Here is a 12984-nt window from a genome sequence, read left to right on the forward strand (position 1 = left end):
ATAATTTGTCTGGGAGGAAGAAAATTTCCTTCTACCCTTCTAGGTTCTTCTGCTGGTCTAAGAATTAAGTTGACATGAGACAGATTAACAGGAGAAAATCAAATAAAAGTTTAATAACGTGTATACATGGGAGAGACCCAGGAAAACTTAGTCACTTGCTAAAATGGTTAAAACCCTTGCCTTAAATACCATCTTCAGCTCAAGACAAAAGAAGATGTTGTGGGTAGTAGTTTGGGACTTCAAAAGGGAAGAGGGCAGGGCTTCCCTGGTGGCGCAGTGGTTAAGAATCTGCCTGCCAATGCAGGGGACACAGGTTCGAGCCCTGGTCCGGGAAGATCCCACATGCTGCGGAGCAACTAAACCCGTGTGCCACAACTACTGAGCCTGTGCTCTAGAGCCCGTGAGCCGCAACTACTGAGCCCACGCTCCTAGAGCTCGAGCTCCACAACAAGAGAAGCCACCACAATGAGAAGCCCGCACACTGCAAAAAAGAGTAGCCCCCGCTCGCCACAGCTAGAGAAAGCCCGCGCACAGCAACAAAGACCCAACGCAGCCAAGAGTAAATAAATGAATAGTTAAAAAAAAAAAAAGGGAAGAAGGCAATTAACATGGAGATGGAAAGGCAAATATTTTGGTAAACAAATGTTTGCTAGGTCAGGCAGAGACAGTGGTACACAGAGTGGACTCTGATCTCTAAGAGCTTCCCCGACCACATCTAGCTCATATTCTCTGAAGGTATCTCTGGTGATAGCTCTATGCCAGGAACAGGCCCTTTATCTAAATTCTTTAGGCAGCAAAGGGGGCAATAAAAAAGAAGGACTTGGGCTTCCCTGGTGGCGCAGTGGTTGGGAGTCCGCCTGCCGATGCGGGGGGCGCGGGTTTGTGCCCCGGTCTGGGGGGATCCCGCGTGCCGCGGAGCGGCTGGGCCCGTGAGCCGTGGCCGCTGATCCTGCGCGTCCGGGGCCTGTGCTCCGCGGCGGGAGGGGCCGCGGCGGTGAGAGGCCCGCGTACAGCAAACAAAAAAACAAAACAAAACAAAAAGAAGGACTTCCTGAGTCTTCTGTTTCTTAAAAATAATCAAACTAAATTAATGCTCATGCCAAAGAGGCACATTTTGGTGTGGCAGATTTTCCTCTTCTGCCTGTTCCATAAACGTTTATGAGCTGACTGAATCAGTGAGTAGAGGGCTCTGAAAAATAAGAGCTAAACTTGACTTAGCACTTGGGCGCTCTCTTTGTAAATACCCACACAGCTCTATACGGCTGGCACTGGTATTGTTTCTGTGTACTGCACAGGTGGAGAAAATTGAGGTTTAGAGAAGTTGAAATTGCCCAGGGTCATAGCTATTAAGTGACAGCACTTGAGCTCAGGCTGTCTGACTCCAGAGGAGGGACACTTATCAAAATAGAAAAAAATCAGCAGTGGGTTGAGTAAGGGAAGACTGTGATGAAATTCCCACTCTAACAACTACCTCGGCTAGTAGAAGTGGCAAGAGATGAATATTCAGATACATTTTGGATCTATAGGAGGAGCATTCTGGGTTTGGACTGAAAATCTTTTAGGCTAAATCTAGCTCAGGTGAGTGGATGGCCAGGTGGGTAGTAAAGAGGAACGGTGACATTGAACATGATCAACTGTGTTGTGTAGAGAAAGGCAGGCCCTTTGTGTAGAGAAAGGCAGGGACTTAAGGAAGCCATTTGGGATGGGACTTGTATATTTTGGATGACTTCAGTTTACTCGCCTTGACGGTGGTCAGCTAATTCAAATTGAACTCACAGCTCTGAAGTGAAAGGGCTCTACACCTTTTAAGTTAAGCTAGTTGTTTTTTTAAAAAATTTATTTATTATTTATTTTTGGCTGTGTTGGGTCTTCGTTTCTGTGCGAGGGCTTTCTCTAGTGGCAAGCGGGGGCCACTCTTCATCGCGATGCGCGGGCCTGTCACTATCGCGACCTCTCTTGTTGTGGAGCACAGGCTCCAGATACGCAGGCTCGGTAGTTGTGGCTCATGGGCCTAGTTGCTCCGTGGCATGTGGGATCTTCCCAGACCAGTGCTCGAACCCGTGTCGTCTGCATTGGTAGGCAGATTCTCAACCACTGTGCCACCAGGGAAACCCAAGCTAGTTGGTTTTGAAAGTAGAGGAAACTACAAAATCAGAATAGGCATTCCTTTGGGAAAGACAGGCTGATAGGATAAGCGGGTAGCTGAAATCATTCCTACCTGATTGCATTTGAGCTTGATATCCAGGTATTTAAAAACATTTGTGAATTACAATAGAAAGTGGGATTTATAGTTATTAGCTTTTGTTAGTTACTCTCTTTTCTTGTAGTTGCGATTTTATATTAATAGTCTTGGTTGGCCGTTTGTTTGCATGTCAGGACCACACGAATAACGCCGTTAAGGCTCACCTTCACGTGCATGGTGAAATGGCAAGGGCAGAAGGCCCCTGCCCAGGCTCAAGGGGAAAACAATAGTTCTCAGAGTAGAGTAGCCCAAGTAGCTCTTGGGCTTCCTGTCCGCCTCTAAAACAAAAGGGTTTGAATCAGACAGCAGCAGGAAAGTCAAATAAAATTTCTTTATGACATAATATTTTCTATCTTTTTTTTTTCTGCTTGAATATTTCTGCATGGTGAAATGGATGGGTAAGGAACAGATTCAGTCTTCCACATGCATAGTTAAGGAGGATACATTTATTATTATTAATAGTGACATTAGTAGCTAACTTTTACTAAGTTTTTACTGTATGTTAATATAGGGGTCAATTTTGACCCCCTCTAAGCCAGGTATCAGCAAATATTTTCTATAAAAGATAGAAAATATTTCAGGCTTTGTGGGCCAGAGGTCTCTGTTTTCCCAGCTACTCAGCTCTGCCATTGTAGCCAGAAAGCCACCAGAGACAATATGTAAATGATGGGCATGGCTGTGTGCTAATAAAACTTGATTTATGGACACTGAAGTTTGAGTTTCATACAATTTTAATGTGTCATGAAATATTCTTCTTTTGATCTTTTCTCAGTCATTTAAAATATAAAACATTCTTAGCTTGGCAACCATACAAAAACAGACAGTGGGCCAGATGTGACCTATGGGCCCTGGTTTCCTGACCTCTGATCTGTACCTTAGCTCATTTAATCCTCACAACCATCTGCAAGATTTTTTATTTTGTTTTGTTTTTAACATATTTATTTATTTGGCTGCGTCAGGTCTTAGTTGTGGCACGTGTGATCTAGTTCCCCGACTAGGGATTCAACCTGGGCCCCCTGCATTCAGACCGCAGTCTAAACCACTGGAGACCAGGGAAGTCCCAAGATTTTTTAAAATGTTGGCATATTTGAATACTGATTTAAAAAATAGACTATTTTTTATTTTATTTTATTTTTTTAATTAAAAAAGTTTATTTATTTTTGGCTGCGTTGGGTCTTTGTTGCCGTGCTTGGGCTTTCTCTAGTTGCGGCGAGCGGGGGCTGCTCTCGTTGTGGTGCGCGGGCTTCGCATTGTGGTGGATTCTCTTGTTGCGGAGCACGGGCTCTAGGCGCGTGGGCTTCAGTAGTTGTGGCATGCAGGCTCAGTAGTTGTGGCTGGCAGGCTCTAGAGCACAGGCTCAGTAGTTGTGGTGCATGGGCTTAGTTGCTTCGCAGCATGTGGGATCTTCCCGGACCAGGGATTGAACTCGTGTCCTGTGCATTGACAGGCGGATTCTTAACCACTGCACCACGAGGGAAGTCCCCCCAAATAGGCTATTTTTAGAGCAATTTTAGGTTCACAGCAAAACTGAGCAGAAAGTACTGAGTTTCCATACACCCACTGCCCCATGCCCACAGCGTTCCTCATTACCAACATCCTGAACCAGAGAGGTACATTTGTTACAGTCAATGAAGCTACACATCATTATCATTCCAAGTCCATAGGTTACATTAGCGTTCACTCTTGGTGTTATACATTCTGTGAGTTTGGACAAATGTATAATGACCTGTATCCACCATTATAGAATCATACAGAATAGTTTCACTGCCCTAAAAATCCTCTGTGCTCCACCTATTCATCTTTCCCTCCCGCACTAACCTCTGAAAACCACTGATCACTTTACTGTCTTCACAGTTTTGTCTTTTCCAGAATGTCATATAGTTGGAATCATGCAGTATGTGCCTTTTCAGATGGGCTTCTTTCACTTAGTAACCTGCACTTAAGTTTCCTCCACGTCTTTTCATGGATTGGTAGCTCATTTCTTTTTAGTGCTGAATAATATTCCAAGGGATTGGGATTGGTACTTTTTATTCCATTTCACAGATGAAGAAACAGGTACAGAAAGGATTAGTAACTCGCCCAGGTATAGCTTCTACAGATCTGACTCCAGAGCCTGATCTCTTAAAAATTTTACCATGCTTCTGAATCCCAGAGAATTTTGGCTTCTTATGATGAAGTTTGTCACACGACAGAGTTGGGGTAAATGTAAAATCAGGGTAATGGAGGCAGACATTTTGCTGAATCCAGAGCTTCCTGCATGTCGACAAGAAAGAAAAACCTAGACGATAAGACTTTGTTTCAAATACTTAGAAAAAGTGCTGTGTGCTTTTGAAATTCTGGTCCAACACACTCTCCACTTTACTGGTTTAAGAACATGTTTCTCTTCCCTGACCCTTAATTTCATTACCTTTCAGATTCTATCTGGGTGCTGGCACTCAGCCACTCCTCTGCCAATGAAGTACATCTTGGTCACTGGTGGGGTCATCTCGGGCATCGGTAAAGGGATCATAGCGAGCAGCATTGGGACGATTCTAAAATCATGTGGACTCCGAGTTACTGCCATCAAAATCGACCCCTATATAAACATCGATGCGGGCACTTTTTCACCTTATGAGCACGGTATGAGGGAGGACCACTTCCCCCCTATGAAGCACTGGGTTAAACTGAGGTTCTTTCTTGTGTTTGGGGTAATTTCTTTAGGATAGAGTTCCAGAAGTAGAGCTGCTGGGTCATACATTTTGGATCTGTGAATGTTCTCATGGTTATTGATACATTTTTTCTGATTGCTGATGACATTCTAAATGAGTCCACCCTTTTGGAAAACAGTGTGTGAGGACACCATTCTCCCTGTACCTTTTGTAGTATGGATTATGTTTTGTTTTATTTTATCATAAAGGTAATGTATTTCTCAACATTTCATTGTTAAGAGAAAAACTCAGACAATATAGAATATATTGACAATATAGAATGACCGGAAGAAAATAAAAATCGTCCATTTCCCACCACTTGGAATAATAATAATAATTATTATTATTATTATTTTTTGCGGTACACGGGCCTCTCACTGTTGTGGTCTCTCCCGCTGCGGAGCACAGGCTCCGGACGCACAGGCTCAGCGGCCACGGCCCACGGGCCCAGCCGCTCCGCGGCATGTGGGATCTTCCCGGACCAGGGCACGAACCCGCACCCCCCGCACCGGCAGGCGGACTCCCAAGCACTGCGCCACCAGGGAAGCCCTATACTAATTATTTTTATTTATTTATTCATTATTATTATTTTGGCCATGCCGCGCAGCTTGTGGGATCTTAGTTCCCTGACCAGAGATCAAACCTGTGCCCCCTGCAGTGGAAGTGCAGAGTCCTAATCACTGGACCGCCAGGGAATTCCCTATACTAATTATCTTAAAAAAGGCACTAGCCCTTATATACTTTCTTCTTAAACTTTTTACATACAAGCAAGAAAGTGTATAAATCATAAGTACCAGTAGATGAAATGAACATAATGTGTAATCAGCCTCCAGCTCAAGAAACAGAAACCCTCTTTATGCCCCTTCCAGTCTCTCCCCATCTGAAACGACCAGGGTAACCATTATCCTGTCTTCTAACATTATAGATCAGTTTTGCTTATTTTTGAACTTTAAATGAACTGAATCTTAGCCATACTATTTTTTTAATTGAAGTATAGTTGATTTACAATGTTTCAGGTGTACAGCAAAGTGATTCAGTTATACATATATATATTCTTTTTCAGATTCCTTTCCGTTATAGGTTTTTATAAGATATTGAATATACTTCCCTATTCTATATAGTAGGTCCTTGTTGTTTATCTGTTTTATATATAGTAGTAGGTATCCGTTAATCCTGAATTCCCAATTTATCTCTCCCCTAGTCATACTATTTTTCAATCAAAAATTTAAAACTTAATCTACTGTAGACATTTTAATAGATTCTATACTTCTAAAGGCTGCACAGAATCTATACAATAATAGGAAATCATTTCCAATTTATTGATATTATAAACAACACTGTGAAGGGAAACTTTAAAATTTATTTTTTTAACATAAATGCCTAGGTACAGAATTTCTGATTTGGTGGGTAGGTATGTTTTTCAGGTGTTTCAGTTTTCTTTATACCTTTGCTGAATACTATTCTTTTTAAACTTTACTAACCTGAGAGTACACCAAACAACCAAAAAAAGGAATAACCAGGGATCGAACCTGTGCCCCCTGCAGTGGAAGCGTGGAGCCCTAACCACTGGACTGGCAGAGAATTCCCGGGTATCTCATTATGTTAATTTAGATTTCTTTGATTTTCATTTTGTCGGTGGAGTGGCTTATTTAAGTCTTTGGAAGATTGTATGTTTGTTTGAAACTATCACCCAGCTTCCTGGGTAGAGTAAATTCCCTGCCCCACTGACTTTGGCCTTTGGCCATGTAGGATGGTTAACTCTTCCTGGTTTGTTTGGAACTTTCCTGGTTTTGAAACTGAAACTCCTGAATCCTGGGAACCCTTTTACTCCTGGGCAAACCAGAGAGGTCAGTCACCTTATCTGGCCATGTGATTTGTTTTGCTCTGTGGGATATTAGTGAATATGAAATATGCCTTTGTTGAAGTAGAACTTTTCAATGCAATGGCATAATTTGACTCAGTCTCTGTCGTCTTTCTGCCCTCTGCTGTGAGAGCTGCATGCCCCATATAGGGATTTCTCCTTCAGCCCGGGTCCTGGAATAAGAAGGCACAAGGTAGACTCACAACTGACCCACAACCCCTATGTAACATGAGGGAGAAATCAGTAAATGTTTTCTAAGTCGCTGAGATTTTAGGGTTGTTTGGTAGGCAGCAGAATTGACTAACGCCATGTGTTATGCCAATTTTCCTTTGGATTTTGAAAAATGATTTTCAAGAATACTTTGTGCAGAGTATATTAACCTATACTTACCACATGTATATATTTTTACTCTGTTTTCAATTTGTCTTAATATTACTTCTGCTGCTGATAAATTTCATTTTACCATTTGTGTGACTAAATGTATCAGCTGTTTCCTTTATGGTTTCTGCCTTTGATGTCACCTGTAAGCTTCTCTGTCCCAGGAATATTTAAATATTCATCTATATTTTCTTCTGGCACTTTTAGAGTTTCATTTGGTTTTACTTTATTTTTTTTTCTTCCAGTTTTATTGAGGTATAGTTGAAATACAGCACTGTATAAGTTTAAGGTGTACAGCATAATAATTTGACTTACATACATCATGAAATGATTATCACAATGTTTAGTTGAACATCCATCATCTCATACAGATGCAAAATTAAAGAAGTAGCAAAAAATTGTTTCCCTTGTGATGAAAACTGTTAGGATGTACTCTCTTAACTTTCATGTATAACATAGAGCAGTGTTAATTACATTTATCATGTTGTACATTACATCCCTAGGACTTACTTATCTTATAACTGGAAGTCTGTACCTTTTGACCACCTTCATCCAATTCCCCTCACCCCACCCCTATCCTCTGGTAACCACAAATCTGATCTCTTTTTCTATGAGTTTGCTTTTGAAGTATAATTGACTTACAACACTGTGTTCCTGGTGCACAATATAGTGATTTGATGTTTCTGTACATTTTTAAATGATCACCACCATTTGCTTTTACTTTAATATTGTTAATACATCTGGAATTTAATTTGGTGGGAGATGAGGATGTAACATAATTTTTTCTCTAAATTTTTTTCTGATTAGCCACTATTCCTAATTGCAATTATCAAAGATTGCATCCTTTCTCCACTGACTTGAAATACCACCTTTCAGTATATACTAAATTTCTGTCTTTGTATTCTGCTCTGTTCCAGATCTCTTTGTTTATTCCTGCCTACCATTTTAATAGCTGCAGCTTTTTATTATCAGGACTTTTCTCATTATTCCTTTTCTCCTTTTTTAAACATTGAAATGTTAGTTGTCTTCAAGATTAACTTCAGAGTCCTTTTATCAAAGTTTATGAGAAATGACTCTTTACATTTGGGGAAGAATTAAACACTGCAAATATTGACTGGCCTATTCAGGAAGTGTATAAGTGGCTTTCATTTTATCCATACCTTCTTTTATGTCTCTGAAGTAAAGTTTTCTTCATATAGGTCCTACACATTTCTTTGAAATTTATTTCTGTGTATTTTACCTACTTTGATTTGTAATGATATCTTTGGTTTTTTTAGTCATGTATTAAATTCCTTTATGTAATAGGGACTTTTTGGGGTATTTTGTGTAGTATTTGTTCATGTTGTCTTATTCCATATTTGTATATACTGAAATATATAAATATATACACTTTTTTTTGAATTTTATTTTATTTATTTTTTTAACACATATATATTTTAATCTTCCTTTACTCACTGTTATTTTTTAAGGGCTTTTATTTTTATTTATTTTTCATGTGTTTTGTTTTGGTAATCACACCTGTTTTTCTTCCAGATTAACTTTAGTTTCACTGTCAAGTTAAAAAAAAATCTGTTGGCATTTTTATTATAATTGCATTAAATCAAAAAAAAAAGTTCTTGAAGACATGATCTACAGCTTTTCTTTTTCTTCTAAAAACATAATAGGAATCTAAAATTTTAAAATTTAGGAATCTAAAATTTGAAGACCTTTGCCGTATACCTGGAGAATTGCCAAACTGGATTGGGCCTGAATTAACTAGAGAGATTTCAGAGATCTTCCCCTATTTGGCAGAAGTTAAGATGATCAAAGTACAAAGACTTTTCCATGGATTGGCAATTCCTGATAAACATGAGAAAGTAGAATTTGAACTGGAAATGGAATTTGGGAAACATGAAAATATTGCAATTTCATCATTTTGCTCTTTTGTCCTTAAAGTTAGAGATCTTTCCGGTCACACATAGGTACCTTATGAGGGAGACATAAATGAGACTATAAAAGGCTTCTGATTAGGTTCAGAAGCTAGCCAACCTTCTTTTTATGCTGTGAACATCTAGCTATAGAAGTAAATGATAGAATTTCCTTAATCAGGGAGAGGTTCAGTTCTGACAGGTGGCTTTAGGACATTGGACTCCCAATCGATGCCCTCAAGTAACGCTGGAGACCCAGAGGCATGCCTAGTAGTCAACACAGTTGCCGGTCATGTGATTAAGTCTTCATCTATACACACTTTTAAAAAATTAATTAATTAATTACTTAAATTTTTTTTTTTTGGCTGTGTTGGGTCTTCGTCGCTGCCCACAGGCTTTCTCTAGTTGTGGTGAGCAGGGGCTACTCTTCATTGTGGCGCGCGGGCTTCTCACTGCCGTGGCTTCTCTTGTTGCAGAGCTTGGGCTCTAGGCACGTGGGCTTCAGTAGTTGTGGCACGCAGGCTTCAGTAGTTGTGGCGTGTGGGCTTAGTTGCTCTGCGGCATGTGAAATCTTCCCGGACCAGGGCTTGAACCTGTGTCCCCTGCATTGGCAGGGGATTCTTAACCACTGCGCCACCAGGGAAGTCCCAAGTCTTCATCTGTATCCTTCATCACGGTGCTGTTGTGCAGGTGGCTTGTTGCTCACTTTCTTTTTGGCCTCAGTTTCACCAACTCGCCCCGTGGGCTAGTGGAGGCCCTGCTTTTCATCTACTGTCTGTTCAATAATGACTTTACCCAAGACTGGAATCAATGAAAATTTTCTTACGCCCATTTCAGAGTCCGGGATACTGATGCTTTGAAGTCAATTGCTATTTGTTTTAAAAATTGCTGTTTTAAAGTCCCTTTTTCATGTGGTATATGATGAGTTTGGAAAAGCTAAATCTTGAGGACAGAATTTCAGTAAGCATTTAAAACTACCGTAATAGAATACCAGAATTTTTCCAATGCACTTTCATGGATAGAATCGAATTGCTAAATTTTCCCATTGAAATATGGAAATGGTGATACACTATGGCTTATAAATAAGTCTTTTCCCAGCCCTTTAATATATTGTGCTCATCTTTGAAAAATAATCTACTGGAAGCAAATTTTTAATTTTTACATTGCCTTTTTATCCCAGGTGAAGTGTTTGTCTTAAACGATGGTGGAGAAGTTGATTTAGACCTTGGAAATTATGAAAGGTTCTTGGACATTAATCTTTATAAAGACAACAACATCACCACTGGGAAGATATATCAACATGTGATCAATAAAGAGAGGCGTGGCGATTACCTGGGGAAAACAGTACAAGGTATTATATTCCACAAACATTAGGGGCCCTATGTGCTGAGCACTCACACCCTGCTCAAAATAGACCTGAAGGTGAGGGGGTCCCTGTGCTCTACAAGCTCCAATCCTTTTCAGATCCCTGTTTTCTCCTCCTTTTCTTTCCTTCTTTTTTTTTTTTTTCTCCTGTTTTATTGAGCTATAATTGACATACAGCACTGTATAAGTTTAGGGTGTACAGCATAATGATTTGACTTACATACATCATGGAATGATGACCGCAATAAGTTTAGTGAACATCCATCATCTCTGATAGATGCAAAATTAAAGAAACAGACAAAAATGTTTCCCTTGTGATGAAAACTCTTAGGATTTACTCTCAACAACTTTCATATATAACATAGAGCAGTGTTAATTATATTTATCATGGTGTGTATTACATCCCTAGTACTTATTTATCTTATGACTGGAAGTTTGTACCTTTTGACTACCTTCATCCAGTCCCCCCTGCCCCATAACCACAAATCTGATCTGTCTCTTTTATGAGTTTGTTTGTTTTTGACGTATAACTGACCTGCAACACTATGTTAGTTCCTGTTACACAACATAGTGGTTTGATGTTTTTATACATTTCAAAATGATCACCGCGATGTCACCATACAAACCTTTACTTTTCATTTTCCTCAAAGGTTTCAAGTTCATCCTCCATGTTCCTGATTGATTGTATTTTCATCAGTCTTTTTTTTTTTTTTAACTAATGTCATTGTTTCCTTTAGTCCATGTTTCTGTCCTCTTTCTCTTTCTCTCTTTAGCTTTTATTTATAAAATCCATGGGGAACCATTTATTCATCACACATCTGATTGGGGTATAGATTTATTTTGGTTTGTTTTTGTCTGTCGTTTATTTAATATGTTCTTTTTCTACTTTTTTCTTGTATCTTTGCATGGATGATGATTACTCCCCTTTGAAGAAGAACAGTGATGGGGGGGGGACGTGGGGGGGGTGCGGGGATTGAACTGGAGGGCAGCATGATATGACCCTTTTTTCACCAACCCTTTTCATGGGGGGTATGATTCTTATTCTCTTTTGTCCTTGAAGAGAGACCCGCAGGCCCCCCCCCCCCCGCCCCGCTTGTATTCATAAGTTCCTACGTGGTAGGGTAAAGGTGCTAATTCCCCATCCCCTTTAAATCACCTTCATGTTGGAAAGCAGCTGAGAAGTAGATAAAGAAGTTGGACAGATGGAGATCAAAAGATCAGCTATGTTACTGCTGACACTGGACGGTGTGGTTTAGATCTTAGCTACAATTGTACTTTCTAATAGTTTTCCCCCAAGTGTAGGTATTGGGAAGACCCGGGGGAGGGAGAGTTGCTGCCTCATACCTGCCACGTCCCAAACTTGGGGAGAGGGCAAGGCCCCAGACCTGGGCCTTGACCCCATCCCTGCGCTGCCCACGTGGAGGCAGAGCCAGACCTACCCCGCCCTCCCAGAAAGGGGTCGGGCTGGGCATGTGTGGTGGGTCGTTCCAAACGCACCAATCAGAGACGACTTCCGCCTCGCGGGAGCAGTTGGGGCCGGGGAGGTGCAGGTGGCGGTGGAGCAGATGACAGGCGCTATCCGCGTCAGCTTCCCAGAGGCCAACATTCCTGCTTTGTACATCACATTAGGTTAGTTGGCTGCATCTTTTTGTCTCTTCGGCTGAGATTAGCAGCCTCAGGCCCCTGGTCAGCATGCAGGCCTCGTGTACACCCTCTGAGTGACCCTTCCACACTGGCTGGCGAATTGCCCAGGGTCTGCAGGGCTGGGCCACTCTGAGACCTTCTTCCCCTTGGAGTCCAGTATTCAGCACCCTTGGCAGCCCTCCTTGCACAGTTTTTAGTTGGCATTATAGGTGTTTTCTATAGATAGCATCAAAGATGGCATTTCTTCTCTCTCTCTGTGGTTGGTCGATTTCAAGGGAAATGGCATAACATTTAAATGACTAAACCTATGTTGCATCTATAGTATTAATTTCAGTGAGATGGATAATAATGTGAGGACTGTAGCTTGTCTGATTTGCCAGGTGGGTTTCAGGTTATTTGGGAGGTCTAAAGACACTAATACATTCATTTCTCATGACCGTGACCATGAAATAAGCTTTTGTGCTAATTATTACTTCTTTCTACAGTTGTCCCTCACATTACTGATGCTGTCCAGGAGTGGGTTATGAATCAAGCCATGGTGCCTGTGGATGGTCATAAGGAAGAGCCCCAAATATGTGTTATTGAGGCAAGCATGGAACTTTTCGTTATAATTTTATATCCTTATGGGTTTTTAAGCAGCTGGTCTTCATTCATTCAACAGATATGTGTAGATGGCCTCATGTGTGCTGGACACCGGCCTAGGAGGTGGGATTACAGCAGGGAGCGACATAGATGGCCCCTGCTTTTGTGGTCACAAGTCAGTGGGCAAGATTGGCTTAAACTGGGTGATTACTCCTGGGGTGGGTGTGCAGCAGTCTGCAAGTGAGGACTGGTCAGTCACAGAATGCATTCTACTGAGTGCTGTTTGCAAAGTGCTTTGGAAGTAGAGAGAGACCAAGT

General features: G+C 41.1%; 1 protein-coding gene across 9 annotated transcripts in view; it reads left to right on the plus strand.

Moving 5' to 3' along the window:
* Nucleotides 1-12984, plus strand: part of CTPS2 (CTP synthase 2) — a 108731-nt gene that overhangs the window by 2273 nt on the left and 93474 nt on the right. For 6 of the 9 annotated variants that reach the window (XR_010939686.1, XM_067722212.1, XM_067722209.1 and 3 more), the window contains exons 2-4: nt 4657-4861; nt 10256-10426; nt 12570-12670. Coding sequence is in view for 8 of the 9 variants with exons in the window: in XM_067722209.1 (XP_067578310.1) it covers nt 4657-4861; nt 10256-10426; nt 12570-12670 (477 nt within the window). In the remaining variant the exon portion in view is untranslated. Of the gene's footprint in view, nt 1-4656; nt 4862-6408; nt 6519-10255; nt 10427-12569; nt 12671-12984 lie in introns of those variants that run through there. The other 3 variants (XM_067722216.1, XM_067722214.1, XM_067722215.1) reach the window with 2 other exon arrangements.

Source organism: Pseudorca crassidens, chromosome X (genome assembly GCF_039906515.1).
Source record: "Pseudorca crassidens isolate mPseCra1 chromosome X, mPseCra1.hap1, whole genome shotgun sequence".
Classification (NCBI taxonomy): Eukaryota; Metazoa; Chordata; class Mammalia; order Artiodactyla; family Delphinidae; genus Pseudorca; species Pseudorca crassidens.